We start from the raw sequence: 18272 nt of genomic DNA, 5'->3' as shown, positions 1-18272 counted from the left end.
CTAAAACGTCTAAAATTTGGCATCATTCAATAAATAATTTACTTTTCTACTTCAGTTTTAAAAATGGTAAAAATATTACCCCTACCCCTAGAAAACTGGTCTCAGTATCAAACAGAATTTTTCTTTACAGCATATCGACACTGTAATACATATAGTTTAGGCATTCATAATTGAAATAATGATGTACCCAACATATCTGTTCAATTCAGGGGCTAAGAATTTCCTTCTGGGTGACGTTACTTAAAATCGAAAAAATGGTAATTTTCAGAATTTCAGAATTTTTTCTATATCACCCGTTATTGTCATTTTTAATACATAGTTTAACAAGCAGATTTTGTATTATACAGTACAGTTATATGGTGTCTTAGCTTCCAAATGAACCCAAGTAACAAATATTTGAACTTTTCAAGTTAGGTGTAAATTGCCGCCCCTAACCATGATAAAAATACATCAACATGGACTAAAATGTTAGTTTTTAGAATGTAAACGGTGTACAATAGACATGTTGGGTACTATTGTTTTAATTATCGATGTATCCAACATATCTGCTCATTTCAGGCGCGTATTTTTCACTTTCAATGTGACAATAAAGAGTTTTCATAAAAAGGGGAATTTTCGGAATTTTATATTTTCTTCTATTCCTCCGGTAATTGGCAATTATTTTCAAATGCCGTGCTCCAAACAAGCTGTTGTTTTTTTTTTCAAATACAATAATGTAGTGTTTAATCTTTCTTACGAACCTGAGTAATAAATATTTTATCTTTTCAAAGTTCAATTAGGTGAAAAATTGTCACATCTACCCATGAAGCAATACTTCAACATGATCCCAGATGTTAATTTTAGCATATTCTAACCGATGTAAAAAAGCAAATTGGGAATAGTGTTTTGATTATCGATGTATTCAACATACCTGCTCATTTATGGAAAAAAAATTGAAATTCAAATACAAATATAGGCTTATACTGAAAAAGAATCCGGCAATATTCTTTGGCGACACATTGATTCGGTAACGGGAGATATAAAGGTATCTAAAATCACTATGAAGTTGTTGAGTGGGGTGCACGATGGACCCTCCCAGCCCATGGAATACTTAATTTTGTTAATTCAGATCGAACATTTGAAATCGTCATTAAAGTTTATTGTAAAACCTGTCAGCACCCTACGTGAAAAACAGATCTGTCGACATACACAAGTTGGTGTTATTGGAAACCATCTTTTTTTTGTTCAAGTTTAGACGAGAAATGTAAACAAGTACTCCGTGATATGAGACTTATCAACTGCATGTTCTTGTAAATGTGCGGATTTTTGGTTTTGTATATTTTTATTTGATCTTTTCCACTTACATTTCGTATTTCAAATCCATATAACATTGTAATGAAAAAAAATTGCAGACATTAACCTTTGGTTTTGGCGAAGAGCAACGTTAATGTAGATACAACTTACTAAACCACACCGTATAGCTGCAACCAGGTGGAATATCCTATATGTATCTCTTAACGATTTAACAAAAAAAAAACATTGACACGCACACACACAATAAATATACTAGGATTAAGTTTTACCTCATTAAAAGTTGTCTTGTACTCCAGGAGAATTGTCATGTTAGCCTGTATTTGGTCAATAGGTTAATATGTTTTATTTATTTACTGTTTCACAATGTAAAACCATGTTATAAAGCTATGATATTAGGTAAATCTAAAATCTGGACAAATCACTAAACGAATGTGGCTCGCCACAACCACAAAATGCAAAAAAAAACAAAACAAAACAAAAACAAAGCAAATGCAGATGCACCAAGCTTCGAACCGATAAATGTACTTATATTTTGTTATGAAAACTACATCAGAATGTACCGATGTATCCACAGAGTTAATTCGTGGGTCGGGTTACGGGGGCTCGAGTTTATGGGTTTGATGGTCGATTGTTTGCATTTATTTACTACCCATGGCCATACAAAATGGAACTGTACGGCCATGGATTAAAAATGCCAAAAAAAAAAGAGTTAAAATGACATTTCAGTAGAATTATTGATTATCTTATGGATCAAACTAAAATCCCTGTGGGTCGGATATGAAATAATGGTAAAAAGGTTCGTAGGTTCGGTTGCATGATATATTGTTAACTCGAGATTTTAAAACAAGACTACAGAAATTGTTCAAATAATATAAACTTGGAGATCACTGTCATCTAAGAGATAGAGTACATGTTATTATTATTTTTACTGTCGATATAGTAATTCCGTTTTACATTTAGCAGATGCCTCGTGCAGGTCCGGCTATCTGAAGAATAGGCTTGAAGCGGCACTGAGCTTGTCGTAAAAGGCGACTAAATAGTGCTCAGAACCCTGGCCGGGGGCTAGGGCGCTCTGCCTCGGTGCAACTGGGTTGTGTGCCCCAGGTGGTGGAATGGGGTATCCCTAGTATGTTACATGCTGGGGTCGTCAGGCCATAATACGGAAAACCTGACCACAAACAATAGTGGTGCATCATGTTGGGAAAAATGCCACGTTTCTTGCACGTTAATGAACCCTTCTGTGGTATTCTATCAGAGTAGGAAACAATGGGTTCCGCCACAGGAGGCTAAATTGCCCGACCCTACCCACCTCTCCCTATTTCCAGTGGCAATCAAAATTTATCTACCCCATTATCCCCATTAGCCAGGTGAGCTTTGTCATCACTTGGCGTCCGTCGTCGTCGTCTTTAATAATTTCTTCAAAGTTCTCCTCTGAAACAACTGAATGGATTTGGATGAAACTTAAGTTGATTGTTCCATGGAGTATCCTGCACAAGATGACCGTTTGGATTTATGATCGGTTAAAAACTAAATTGCCGTTAATAAAATAGAACATAGGAGTCAGACAGCAGATTTTTGCATATATCTCGAAAACCGTGAGGTTTAACCAAATTCTGACAAAAGTATTCAGCATGATGAGGTCTATCAGGGGTCAATTTTTTGTGAAAATCTGTTGACCCATGTTGGAGTCATTGCTCTTTTTGGACGTTTTTTTGCTGATTTAGTGTTTTTAATTTAAAAAATCTACTCAGAAACTACAATACAGAATTCAATGAAAGTTGGTATTTTTGTTTTATAGGGTATCCTAAATAAAATGACCGCTTGGATTTTTGATCGGTTAAAAAACATGGCCGCCATAGGGGTCTAACGGCACATTTTCGCATATATATCTCCAAAACTGTTAGGTTTAACCAAATTTTGGCATAGGGTAAAAGTATTCAGCATGATGAGTTCTATCTATGACTAATATTTGGGGAAAATCTGTTTACCCATGTTGTATTTATTGCCATTTTTGGAGGTTTTTTTTTTTGGTGTTTTGATGTTATAACTTTTAAAAGTCTTCTCAGAAACTACTATACAGAATTCAAAGTTGTTACTTTTATTTTAAGGGTATCCTGAATAAAATGACCGTTTGGATTTTTGATCGGTTAAAAAACATGGCCGCCGTTACTAAAAATATAATATATGGATCAGACGGTAGACCTTTTTTTGCATATATCTCCAAAACTGTTAGGTTAAGTCAATATGATAATCCTTGTTATGAAGCCTACAAAAGTCTCCAAGAGATTTAAGTTGTCAGACGACTCCATGTAAGAGTTATTACCCTTGAAAGGCAAAAATTACGTTTTTAGAAGTTTTCAGTCAATATCTAGAAAACTATAATAGATAGAATGAAACTTTCAATTGATGAAATGATCCTTATGATAAGTCCTACCAAAGTCTTCATGTAGTCAAAAATGCTGTTCGAACGTTAAACCCCGACAATTAATCAATACATTTAGCAGATAAAACCTTTTGAAAAACAAGTATTAAAAAACAAAACAAAAAAAAACAAACAAACAAAAAACATGTTAAGGAACAAAATAAACCTTGTGAGTTGTGATAACCAATGTCATATCGTTTTTCAAAGATTAAACAGAATGAAATAATGGTCAGGCTTTAACCTAAAATTTTGGCTTGGTAGCCAACAGCTTAATCAACTTCCTGATCAACTGGCTTCCAATCTTTTCCTATTTGGATCAGATGAGATGTCGGATGAGTATAACGTTGAAATGTTTAGCAAGGTTCAAAACTTTTTGATACAGAGCAAACGCTTCAAATTAACAACCTAAATTACACAGTTACTTCTTGTAAATAATTTTGAAAATTCCTTATGACCTGAGTAAATACTTAGAGCATTAAATATCAACCTCTTCACTTTGCACCTAAGCCACGGAATGCACGTTGTGGGCGCTAGAGCACTACTTCCTTGAGCTATGCTATATATCAATGATATAATTATTATTCATGATTTCGGAGACTTATTGATATAAGACTTCAATCTTGTATCTGAATCCTGTAATTAATTTGCTATAGTTCATTTCATTCTATTGTTTTTACTTGCTGTTAAAATATGCAAATTACTTAATAAATATGTTTTAGCTAACAGCTTATTTTTCTCTGGTAAAGCCAATTGGAATATGTATAGTTCTGTAAAATCACGGTAAAAATTTTAGGGGCCATTGGTGAGTGGGCCCTGCTAAAATTCAAACCCTGAATGGCAATGACATCTGAAGTTGGGCATGGGTACCGTACACCTGGACCATACAGCGTCAGTTTCTGCTCTACATACTGACTATTTTAAGAATGAAAATTATATCAACCACTTCCCCTTTTCTGTTTATCATTTTGTTGAAAAAAAAGTAATTTTGATTTGCCAAGACATAACTTATATTTCTATAGGACAATCGTCTGTGGAACAGTAAAAATGAACAATTTCAACTGTAGAAATTTATTTGATTTTTTTAGGTGACATTGGTTATAGATGCCGGCATTTAAATCAATCAATCTAACAAGTTTGTTTTGAAAAGTATATGAAACTTTGAATGTATTCTGTTCAGTATTTAAAATTCAACATGAACGCCCTGGTCTTGTCAGCACGTCCATACCTCTTTCCAGCTGCATTCCCAAATATGTTGCTAAGCGACATGTCGGGTTTATAGTTTAAAGCATTTGGTTTCCTACCATAGACTTCAGCCAACTCTCGAAACAATGACGGAAAGTTTCCGCAACACAGTCCAATATATTGAACACCAACCTTCTTGGCCTCTTCTGCAAACTCTCTTATGTCTGATGGACAACACCTTGCACTTTCAAGATCGTTTGGATATAACATTTTCCCTGTTGAATAAAATTGAGATGAGAATTATTTAGAGGTATTGACAGAAAAAAAACTTGACGAAAACAAACTTCCTTGCATTCCAGGAACTGCGGACCTTTACTTTTATTGATCTTTATTGAAACTTTTTGTTCATCTAAATAAAAACCAAAATTGCATTGAACTTTGAATTGATGAATAATCTTTAACAGATGTTATAACAGAAATTATAAACAGTTATGAAGAAGGTATTAAACATTTCATAAGATTTTTAAGACATATATTCTTTTCGGGGATCGAAGAGAACTGAGTGGACCTTCAGTCTATTACATAAAATGGGAAATACTTGACAATATCATAATATAACTACATTTGCACGATTTTGCGCCTCACCTTCCAACAGAATCTACTGACTGACTAAATAATCATAGACGATCCCCTGGGAGCTGATTATTAAGAAATAAATCACGGAAACTCCATTTTATCATTGTTTTACAACGGGCTGGCTATTTATGGAGTTTCCGTGATTTTACAGTCTGTGTGTTGCACGATATATTGGTCAAGATTGTGAAGAGCTTTGAAATATGTCATATTAGAACTTATGATATAATACCGGAAGTATGTGAAGTTTTTCGCTTCAAACAAATTTGTTATAGGTAATTATAATAAAAGTACCTGTCTGAGGATGCTTCAGTACATGAAAAGTTCGAGCATCATCAGTACAAAGAAATGGTACAGGAACAGCCGCTATTGGTCCCTGGAGTGGAACAAAAGAAATAATATCAAACATACGAACCTTAAAAGGTCAATAAGACAGTCGTGAAATCAAAATTACTCCGGAACAAAGTATTTGCTGTCAAAGCGTTATGGAATGGCTGGAAGCTGGGAGCTTTATAACTAGTGCTTTATGCAAAATATATTTTACCAAATGCCTCGAGTTTATTATTTTCTTTCCATATTTTAAACGAAATAAGAGTTTGCATTCAAGTTGGTGATAACTATTTTATCCACAAATTGTTTATGGCAGGATTTTTTGGATTTGTAAGTTCGTTGTGGAGACAGTTGAAATACAAATGTAATAAATTTATAGACCTTTTGTGGTAAGTTGATGAGCATGCTCAATATACACTTCCGCGATGTAGGGTCTGGAAAGAACAAAAGGATTTTCCCTCGCGAAGCGTTTATTGAGCATAATCCACATATGTTCAACGACTATGCCAAAGTTAGCACAAACGGTCTGTTGACAAAGAGTCAGAAGTAATTTGCCAAGTTATCTGTCTATTCTTAAATTTAAATTTGCTATTCATCAAACTATAAATTGTACTTTGCTCCATGAAAAAGGCAATTGTAAATACTATATGGTGAATAAACTTTGGATTTCCATTTTCAATTATTTTAATATGTTATATATTGTGCCTGATATAGGCCTTAATACCCCTTGTGACATTTTCGACTTGTTTATACTCGTTTATGAAAAAGCCGCGTAAAAAGGCAACATCGTCAGTCCCTTGGTTGTCTCGTTAGCATTAAGATCTAGGGTTTAAAAAAAAACTCTTCAAGTTCCTGTACGTTTAGTCCGTGTGAAAACAGGAGAAGTTAAACTATTCTTAATTGTATGATTTATGACTGAAAACCAAGTCCTTATGGTACATATACCTTGCAAACTTTTCTTATTTCCTTGAGTAGTGGTAACATAGTTTTTGGACCTCTTGAGCAATTCAAACCGACCACGTCCGCACCTGCGTCTTCCAGCAGTTTCATAGCTTCTGGGAAGGTTATATCGTTCAACGTGACGTCTGGAGAGTATGACGCCATTGTTATTACTGCAGGCAACCCTAGTAGCAGGTACAATAAAGAATAAAATTATATTTGTTAGGTGTCCCTTTATATAATCAACAACATTTACTGTCTTTCATGTGCATATATGTACGTAAAAATCCACCAAGTACATGTAGGCTAACTGATATAATGTAACGAAATTGCTGTTCTGGTTCCGTCTTTTAAGGTGTTTTTACATTATAACAAATTGGTCAACAGACTGGGAACGAACTTTAATTTTGTTGTCAAAGAGATCTGGTGGATGAAGCGAGGCGAGAACATTTGGGAAGCAGGATAGAATTTGTGGAAGTTCAACATTTCATTAAAAATGTAAAACTGTTTTGAAATTACTATAATTGCTATTATACGTTTTCTATGAGATTTATTTGATAAAACAGGCTTTAAAATATGCGATTTTTCTACTTTCCATTTACTGGGATTTCCCCTGGTGAATAAGGTGATCATTAACTGACATCTTGCAACTCAACTATAAAATGCTTTTGCCCGGCCTGTTAATCGCAACCAAAATTTGATAATTTGTATTAATGTATTTGTCCTCAATATTGCTGGAAAAAGAAATGAATCGTCAGATTAACCAAGAAAATCAGATTAGAAATATGTTGTGCGGTGAAATTTGTTAATCTGTCAAAGTCGGCGAAAGATTATTTTGTTCTACTATCCCTCACGATTTTTTGCCAGATACAGATAGATTCCTTATTTTACTCCGATTCTATTGATGTAAGACACAAGAAATTCGGTTGAGTGGAACAGGTCGGGCGAGATTAAAACCCGACATAGTACATGTCTAACTTTCGTTTTCCTTTTGTTTACAAACGCTGAAATGATCTATCTTTAGATTCAAGATTAAGTGATACAGTGGGTTATACGATTACGATATCCGATATTTCTTTCACTTAATATGTGCTTTATTATAACCGTGCATATTCGTGCCTTATCCACTGTATTGCAGTGAATGCTTTAAGTTTGTAATACACGTGTACATAATGCTGCACATTTTGAATTCATTTGCATATCCAAAGGATTCTGTAAACTAATTTGCATACCAAATTGACTTTTGTGACACAAAATTGAATGATCAAGTCCCATTCGGCGCCCCGTATAAACAAGTAATCGACATGCACTAGGACTCTTGTTATCAGACAAAGACTTATAACTGAAAAATATTTAAAACTGAACGACAACAAACCACTGAGATAATTCCGTATAATACATAATCATTCGTGTTTTATCAGATTTCGAGGGACAAGCATTGAAGATCCTGCAATGTTCTTCAATTTATATTTTAATTATTTATTACCAAAAATGTAATTCAATCGGATTCGCTATGCCTTCGCTATGCGTTTGTCCCGCTCGTGTACCTACCTGTTTTCGCTGCTTTTTGATCGTTAGCGTTTGGGTTCGTTCCGTATTCCCTCATGTGTTTGTTCTTCGTTTTGTTTGTAACGCGCTTTTCTCGTTGCATAATAATTTAAGCTTGTCTCCAACTGACAGGTTGTTTTTTATTCGTTCGCTCAATTCGTTTTATTGTAATAGGGCCTTTAAATACCATAAAGACATACCTGTCAACTTTAGAAAATTTTCATCTTTGACGTTGGAATAGACAATTTGGCGACATATTTGGTGAAAAATATGTGTTTTTCTGTATTAATATATGGATGGCACTCCTCTATTTACTCCTGTCGTGCATTAAAGGGACTTTTTCAGTCTATCATTTATAATGCATATAGACAAAAGGTATAATTTATTTTAATCTGAATATATATTATCTACTGTAATACACATATTGTGTATTGTTCACTGTATATAATAATATTGTGTACCGTATCATATACGTATTTTTTTCGAGGTAAAACTATATTTATTAAAGTAAAATATTTAATTATGAGCATGGTGGCCCAACATAACCGCTCACTATTTATATAACAGTTGTTGATTAACTGGTCAACAACGTGATATTTATACTGCCCACATGACAGTGGTATTGACTAAGACAGCGATAATGACCGAGCAGCAGCAGTCAATACCACTGTCCTACGGGCAGTCTATATATCACATCACGATATAGACCATTTTATCAACAACTATTATGTTTATTTCATTGAGGAACCATATCCTTGATTTTTTTCGTACATATAATTAAACCTAAAGAAGTGTGACTTAGTCAGATGCACGTTTGAATCGCAACTGCGGTTTATTAAAAGGGCGTAACTCAAAATCCCGAGCTGGTCATTATCGTGAAATTTTCTGATAATGACCTCTTTTCTGGTTCGTTTTTCTTCGTGGTATTGACTGATAGAGATTCTACCGTGAAATTAAGAATAACACACGACCAATTAAAACATCGGATTTTTCACCGATAAATACAATAACCAACATGTTGTATACCGCTTACCATATATAATTCATATTGTGCCCTGTACATTACATCAGGGACGTTATATTACACAAAGTATATTTATACAATAGTTGCTTATAAAGAGGGTGTTACCATGATATATTAACTGCTCGAGGACAGTGATATTGCCTGAAACCACAATAACGCTCAAGACACAGCTGTTCGAGAGCATTATTATGGTTGACGGCAATATCGCTGTTCCAAGGGCTGTCAATTAATCATGGTAATGCCTTCTGTATAGGCAACTATTGTGTTTATTTCACTGAAGAAAATGCGATTCGTTTTTCTGAGTCATGAGCAGACGTGCGGCTTGCCGTAACAACACTGACAACTGCTTGTGAATAAGGGGATGTAACTCTAGTAAACTCGTAACCGGGCATAAAGCCCGAGGGCATTATCACATCATGGTATTGACTGATAAAACTTTTTACTGATTAATTAATACCACGTGAAAGGTGAAATTACTGATTTTCACTGATATGAAAAAAAACCCATTTGTAATCCATATTATATACCGTTTCCATATTGTTTAATGGTTTCCAATGCTAACAAAGCTTCTCCAGAGTCGTTGTATGTTTCCCCTATTATGTAATCTGCCTTCTCTTCAACGGCCCATTCGACTTGTTCCTATTAAAACACAAAACTAAAGATGGAATATTTTTAAGATGTATGACAAGAAAGAAAAGACGACATTATGTCAAAAAGTATTTTACTATGATAGATACCTTACGGTCTTTCATTTGACAAAACACAAATAGTTTAGCTAAATGAATTAGAACTATCTATGAAATAGCTATACTTTAAAGAATGAAACGTGAGCCATAATTTAAGTTGAACTTCGTACATTTTCGTCTAAATACTTGAAAGTCGTCAATTTCCATTTTCTTTGACTTGCAGTATAAACGCTGTTGTAACTTTAAAATCCTACAAATATCGACTTACATATAAATTCATTATGTGAAATGGATACAATGCATGTCCCTTGCATAGTTAGTTATTTTAAAGTACCTTGAACATCTGTCTTGCTTTTTCTATTGTAATTTTGTCATCAGGGTCCCATATTCCAGTGTTGCAGATCCCAGCCGCCATTATTTTGTCATTCTCGTCTGCAACTTTTCTGGCTATCTTAAGAGCAGTCCTGTTTAGTGTTTCTACATCTTCCTCTCTTCCTATTATCCTCAGCTTTTCTCTGTGTCCAAAATACTACAATTTGAAGACAACTTTGTAGTCCAGACCGTTATCCAATTATCACTGAACAAAAACCTGGACAATTACCAATTAACGCAAATTTGGAGAGTTACACTTTATCCTTAGATACGTTGTATGCTGATTACTCATTGTCATGTGATGCTTCTGTTTGGATTTTTTTCATTAAAATATATCAAATATATTGTTTCAGGTCCAAAAAAGGATGTAGAATCGGCACCGCTTGTCCACGGTGCCTCTAACGAGAGGACAAGCGGTTCCCAAAATTCAATGCATATGGGCTCGTAAATGCCTACGCCTACCAGTGACAAAAAAGGACTTGGTCAGATCTTGTTTGCCAGGTTGCAAGTTAACATTAGCTCTCTCAACGACCATCTGTTCAGGCGTAACCTGGTAGCCAGTCCGAACTGTTCCTGTGGTCAAGTAGAGACAAACAACCATTTCTTACTTGAATGCAACAAGTAGTCAGAAATCCGGCTTAACACTATCCAAGCTTTGAGTTTTCAGATTGACATTAAAGTTCTTAAAGGATCAGATGCTCTTACAACGGAACAAAATACTGAATTATTCTTAAAGGTGCAATCTTATATTTTAAAAAGTAAACGGTTTGTAGATTAAGACTAGGATTGTATATTTATTCCTTTCTAATGCATTTTCATCGTATTCTTTTTTTACCTACTTGTCTATCTTTCTTTTCACATATTATTTTTCTATTGCATAAATATATGTAAAACGCACTTATTAGAGCATGCTGAATCAATGTGATAATATTTGTCATATGATAGGAGACAGATTAAGATAAGCGTAGGCTTGTTTCCGAATCCTTATGATGTACTACTTTTTTATTGACTATAATTGATGTATTTATTTTAAAGGAAACGTGTTGAAACTAAAAATAAAGGAATCAAAAACATCGAGATATCACCGCTTCATTTCCCAAAACTCCTGAGTTGGTATTGGTTATCAGTATCATTGTCTGTAATATATTCGAAAAAGAAAAAAAAATAAAATGAAATCTTTTTTTCGTATCTTCGTTATTCTAAGAACTCATTTACCGTGAAGGCTTGAACGACATCAGAACCGGCATGAACAAACTCGTTGTGCATTACTTCTACAAGGTCTGGATGCTCTAATACAACTTCCGGTATGTAGCCGCCATATTTGAGGTAGCCACGCCTCCCAAATTCCCACATATAACCTTCAGCATTCAGTACCGTGCCGCCATTTTTAAGGATTTCCCGTATATCTATGAAACATTTAAAAAAAAAATCAATAAACAAATCAAAAACAGAAACAAAAACAAATAAAATAATGTTTATCTGCGCATCGAAAAAAAGTTTTGTTTGAAAGTAAAAAGGGCCGCTTTTCGCTTTTTTTTCAATGGCAAAGGATATCAAATGAATTAGTGTCTTACATCTATAAAGTCGAAGCATATAGATGTATATTTACAAACAAATCGATTGTTTTGTTATATTCAAATATAATCTTTACACAGTACATAAGAAAGGCATAATCTTCTGTGCCAATTAAATGAAGTAAAATTTTTGATTGCAACAAAATTTGTAAATTGACCGTTCCAAACTATCTTCCTCGGCACATGGTGTTTATAGTTGTTCAGGTATGCCAGAGCTAGCAGCCACTATTCTGACTTCCTAATGCACCATCGTTGGTCGAAAGAATGGTTATAAAGATGTTTCAGACATCCCTGTGCAAATAAGTTGCGTGTAATCATGGGAAATTCGTCTTAGATTTTACATTTCTTTTATTGTTTTTGCAAATAAAAATTTTCCTTTACATCAGAGTCTAAATACACAAGTCTGTATGTCACAAACGAAGTATTTTATTATGTATTTCTTAGAATAGTATTTTAAACATGGTAAAGAGAATGTCGTTGTAGAAACGACAATCTCATGTTATGGGCGGCACAGAGTAAATTTTATCCTACCGGTTATTTTGTTCCAATGTTCAATCGGAAATCCCCAGTCTTGCTCGTGCCTCAAAAGGAAAACCTCGGAGGCAATAGGCGGAAGAATCTATTGTTAGCGACACCTCGCACTCGTTATTTCAGTACTTCACATTCCCATATGGTTATATATTACTGCTGCTGACCGGTGTTGTAAGTAAACCCGTACATTCTAGCTTCCAGTGCTACCTTCATACAAGATCAAAATATATACCTCTTAAATATCATACGTTTTTAACGTGTGTGTGTTTTTTTTTGCTTGTATGAGAACTGGAAGTTTACATTAAAAGATGAAATGATCGGTTAGGATTGAACGTAATGTTAAATATTACGTAATGTTAAATATTAGTCAGTCTCCGATTCAGACAGAGGGCTCGTTACAATTGACTATATTGGTCATAAACATTATCAGGGGACCGCGATATATACTGAATATACATATAACATGTCAACATCTGTATCACTAGCGGTATATGCAGACTTTCAAAACTGTAATGAATTGATAGGTGCATTTGACTGGGAAACAATAATAAACTCCAACAACTCAATGGATAACAACTGCAAACATTTTTACTAAAAAATACTTAGATACCGTGCAGGATGTGTTCCTAGGAAAGAGGTAACAAATCGTCTAAATGACAAAATATGGTTCAACTCACAGATACGTAGAAAAAAAAGAAAGCGTAACAGATTCCACAAATTAGCAATCAAAACAAAGAAGGGCACCCATATAAATAAATACCAAAAAAACAGAAATTAAAAAATACCACAAGCAACAATTTTTCATAAATGCAAATACTATACTAGATGAATTAGAAAGCACTAATTCTAAATACTACTGGTCCTTGATAAAAAAAATTCACAAAAGGTACCAGTTGATGAAATTTCTAGAATTAGTCAATTGAAAAAGGAAAATGGTGAAGTCGTATCTGATGAATATGAGAGCGCGTGCCTTCTCAATAATTATTTTTGTTCTATATCTATAATTTATGATACTGGTATTCAAATACCTGGTTTTGAACAGCGAACGAACGCTTCTATTGATACATTTATCATTTCTCCTGAAGATGTTAAAGACAAAAACGAAAACTTGGTAAAGCCCAAGGACCTGATTCAATGAGTCACCACATGCTTAAAAATACCAAAGATACAATATGTTTTCCGTTATCTATGCTTTTTAATGTATCCCTATCAACAGCCCAATTCCCCGAACTGTGGAAAACCGCGACCGTGATCCCAACTTTTAAAAGGGAGATACACATATAGACTTGAAATTCAAACTATAGACCTATCTCACTTATATCATATGTCGGCAAGGTTTTGGAAAGGGTTGTATTTAAGCACATGTTTAATCATTTGTTGTTCAATAACTTACTGAATTAATATATCAATCAGGTTTCTACCGTTCACAAGGTAATAGAAATTTATTATAAAATGACGATGACTGTCGAAGAAAGAAATATATCTTTTGTTTTCTGTGATGTATCTAAAGCTTTCGACCGAGTTTGGCACACAGGTTTACTAACAAAACTTAAAGCATATGGCGTAAGCGACAGTTTGAAGAACTGGTTTAAAAGCTACCTATCGAACAGAGCGCAACGTGTTTGAGTGGACAATTCAAAATCTCCTCTCATGCAAACAAATGCTGGAGTACCACAAGGTTCTGTTCTTGGCCCTCTTCTTTTTCTTGTATATATAAATGATATAGCTGATGATCTAATAAGTTTTACCAGACTTTTTGCGGATGACACATCGCTATCATACTCCGCACAATCGTACTCTAAAATCGAAGATGTAATGAATTTAGACTAAGAGAATATAAAAACGTGGTCTGAAAGACGGTTAATAAATTTTATTTCCCAGAAGACCAAGGCTTTAATCATTGCTAAATGCACTATGACGGACGATATCGATTTAGCATTTCATAACCAACCCGTTGAAATCGGTTCGTCTCATAAACACTTAGGTATCACGTTTGATTCGAATGGGACGTTTTCAACCCATTTAGACACTATTATGCACTCTGCTAGGAAAAAAAACTTAAATATGTTCTATGTAGAAAATATTTAGCTAAAATTTATCTTATTTTCATTCGTCCAGTCATGGAATACGCTTTAGAGGTCTGTGACGGGTGTGGTCTTGATGTTAAAAATAGTTTAGAAAAATTGCGACTTGAAGCTGGGCGTATTGTAACAGGATTACCTATTTTTGCCAGCAGGCAGCAGCAGGGAATCGATTTACTATGAATCAGGTTGGGAGTTATTGAAAGATAGTAGAAGACGATTCAAACGTCGTAACATGTTTCACTCTATTCATAACCGACTGTTTCCACAATACTTAAGTGATCTTATGCCCCACTTAAAAACCAGATTTCGTCGTTAATTTACGCAGCAGTGCGGATTATACCATACCCCACTTCAGATTAACTAGTACCGAAAGGTCATTTTTCTATTCAACAGTAAGAGACTGGAATCAGATAAATTTAGAGACAAGAAAAGCAAGAAACAGAAGCATTTTCAAAGGAATCATTAAAGGACAACGGGAAAATCCCCTGAGTATTTCAATTTTGGTGAAAGGAAAGTTAATGTTATATACATGCCGGGCGAAGAAACATGTGCAGTTCCCTAAATGCTGATTTATTTCGTATAAATTAGTGTCATCCCATCCTGTAGTTATGGACATCCTTTCGAAGATTGCATCCACTATTTTATTGAATGCAATTTGTATAATAAATAGAAATTCCCTATTGGCATGGTTAGGCGGTTTTAACGTAACGATAGAATTTCGGTTGGCTGGTGACGAAAGTCTTTCATACGATGAAAACACAAATATTTTTGCCTGTGTTCATCATTTTATCAAACGAACTAAAAGGTTTGAATAATACTGCATGTATATATGAAATGACTATTTCTCACCTTACCCCATGCATCCCGCCATTTTTGCCAGACCCCCCTTTTATTCTATTTCCTTGTTTAGTTTCATATTGTTCATGGTAATTTGCATTACCTTTTCTTATTTTCTATTATTGTTATTTTTTAGTTATATCTGATTGCCGTAATTATGCATTTTTGTATTGGTCGAGAGTAAATACTACATGTGATACAGAACTTGATATGTCATGTTCATTATATATATTTTAACTATACTTCAAGTATAGTCTGTGAAAGGATGTGATATAGGTCTAGGGTGTGGTATAGGGTATGCGATACAGGTCACATGTGTGATTTGGGGTATGCGATATAGGGTAAACAATATAGGGTTTACACAAACACTTATAATGCATATGCAAATCAAAGACTGAAATCTCCAACCTCGCTAATCGACAAATATTCTCTGCCACTAATTTTGGCTTTTCAACATCCGAAATGGCACACATGCGCTATGCTTTATAATCGGGTGACTTCCGCTAGAATGTTGGTTTCCTTGATATGATTACCTCTTTAGTAACCGTGAGGCCCGACTGATTTCAATGATCGTGATATCTTTAAACAATCCTAATTTCGGGGATTTGATACATCGCATCTACCCAAAAGAACTTGAGATAAAAGATACTACAGACACTGTGAAGTCAGCCTCATATCTTGACCTACACTTAGAAATCGATGGTAAAGGAAAACTATTGACCAAACTTTACGATAAACGTGATGACTTTTCATTCAGAATTGTCAACTTTCCTTTCATCTGTGGCAACATCTCTTCGGCTCCTGCGTGTTCATATCACAACTCATACGTTATGCCAGAGCTTAAACTACGAAACTACGCAGACTTTTTGTATCGCGCTAGAACTCTAACAGATAGGCTACTGGAACAGGGTTATGTTGCTACAAGATTGAAGTCATCACTACAGAAGTTTTATGGTCGTCATCATGAACTCGTGGATCGTTATGGTGTATCCATCAGCACCATGAAAACTGATTTATTCAACGGGTCATAGTTTTCCTTTCCTCGTTTGTCTACCCCGGACTTTACTTTTTATGAGCAACTAGGCGGGTGTTTCTAGAAAAGCATAGGACGCTTTCCCTACCGGTGCACCTGGTCCATGCTCCCAGTTTTTAGTGGAGTCCGAGTTGCTCATTTACTTTTGTTACTTTATATGTATGATTTTAGTTACTTTATGTTTTTTGTTGTGTATGTCTGTTTTCCATGTCTGGTCTTTGTCCCTGGATTACATTCTTTTGATTACCGCTATAACCTTGGTTCCCTTGATTACTCTTTCAATCAAAATATCTGGTTACCACGAACAAGATTAAACAACTGGCAATGGATATACATAGATATCGGGACCCTTATAAACAACTGTAACAAGCACCTGTGTTTGAATCGAAAACTGGATAATATTACATAAATTCGATGCTAACCGATCATTTCATCTTTTAATGTAAACTTCCCGTTCTCATACAAGCAAAAAACACACATAGACCTGTGTATGATATTTTTAAAAGCGGTACATTTAAGCGATCTCTGGGTCGCTTATGATATTGACCAGGCAGGGAACCAGATTAGGAACCATATTTAACAACTGCAATGAATATTTATAGATATCGGGCCCTGCTAATCTTTATATTTTGAAACAAACCTCTGTGCCTGAATCGGAAACTGAGTAAATTTCAATGCTGACCGATTATTTCATGTAAACGTCCCTTTTTCATACAAGCAAGAAACGCACGTAGTACACGCGTGTGATATTTAAAGGGTACATTTTTATCCTGTATGAAGCAAGAACTACGACGCTATGGCGGTAAACACGGCACAGATCTGCAGCATATATATATACAACGTCTCAGAATGTGACGACTCTATTTGCTACACTGCTCCATCGGATCAAATTGATACAGGGAAGATATTATAAACGTATAGAAAGATCTGAAAAATTCCCAACGATGTTAGAACTGTCAAATTTGCTATGCAAATTTTTTGTCGTTCCCTCCGCGGGACTCGAACTCGTACTGCTGTGACATCTATGGCAACACCGCCTGCACAAAGTCCAGCGCCCTAGACCACCTTGTGCAGGCGGTGTTGCCATAGATGTCACACCAGTACGAGTTCGAGTTTAATGAACTTATTAAATATCAAGGTATGACACAAAAAATGCCAAAATGTGGAATGTATTAACCACTGACTTGGTCTTCTGTTGAACACCTTCTTATTAGTTTTTGTTTAAATCCGCTGTAAATTATTGGAGTATTATTCTTTCATTATGTATAAATCATGCTCTACATTGTACACTACTTGAGCTACATTTTGAATATGAAGATTCTCTACGAACTCCATCAAATAATTTAGTGATAAAAAGGCTATTCGCCGCTTAATGTTAAAAGTTCTTGGCTTTCTCAGTGAGTAAAACAAAAAAATATTTTTTTCATCTAATATAATTTTGCCTTACCTTTGGACATTTTCTTATCACTGATTCCTCTCTAAATGAAGATCGTGTTCATAATTTTACCTATTCACGTGTATGGAAATCCAATGGGGTCAAAATTCTTAATCCGTAAATTGTTAATTTGTAACTTCTTGATTTGTAAATTGTCAATTTGAAATACGTAAATTGTTAATTTGTAACTTCTTGATTTGTAAATTGTCAATTTGAAATCCGTAAATTGTTAATTTGTAACTTCTTGATTTGTAAATTGTCAATTTGAAATTCATAAATTGTCTAGCTGAAATTCATAAATTGTCAATTTGTAACTTGTAAGTGTGTAACTTACATTTTGTACATTGAA

The 18272-nt window shown here is 34.6% G+C and overlaps 1 protein-coding gene across 1 annotated transcript; it reads right to left on the bottom strand.

Annotated features, from left to right (window-relative positions):
• Positions 1 to 4767: 4767 nt before the first annotated feature.
• Positions 4768 to 17995, bottom strand: LOC148624619 (S-methylmethionine--homocysteine S-methyltransferase BHMT2-like). The gene is made up of 7 exons (XM_088567366.1): positions 17936 to 17995; positions 11645 to 11835; positions 10392 to 10586; positions 9899 to 10010; positions 6806 to 6984; positions 5825 to 5906; positions 4768 to 5172 (listed from the first exon to the last, which is right to left on the bottom strand). The coding sequence occupies exons 1-7, from the start codon at positions 17943 to 17945 to the stop codon at positions 4889 to 4891; spliced, it is 1053 nt and encodes a 350-aa protein (XP_088423492.1). The 5' UTR covers positions 17946 to 17995; the 3' UTR covers positions 4768 to 4888.
• Between the last annotated feature and the right edge of the window lie 277 nt (positions 17996 to 18272).

The sequence above is a fragment of the Perna viridis genome, chromosome 2, assembly GCF_037379345.1.
Source record: "Perna viridis isolate PV_CMFRI_1.1 ecotype Kerala chromosome 2, ASM3737934v1, whole genome shotgun sequence".
NCBI lineage: Eukaryota > Metazoa > Mollusca > Bivalvia > Mytilida > Mytilidae > Perna > Perna viridis.
This window is presented reverse-complemented; position numbering and strand designations above follow the sequence as displayed.

What these genes read in the sequence shown, in the direction of transcription:
- LOC148624619 (XM_088567366.1), bottom strand. An exon ending in ATGTCGTTCAAGCCTTCACG is followed by an intron (nt 10,587 to 11,644) that starts GTAAATGAGTTC and finishes TTCAAATTGTAG; the next exon opens with TATTTTGGACACAGAGAAAA. An exon ending in AAATAAGAAAAGTTTGCAAG is followed by an intron (nt 5,907 to 6,805) that starts GTATATGTACCA and finishes GTTCCACTCCAG; the next exon opens with GGACCAATAGCGGCTGTTCC.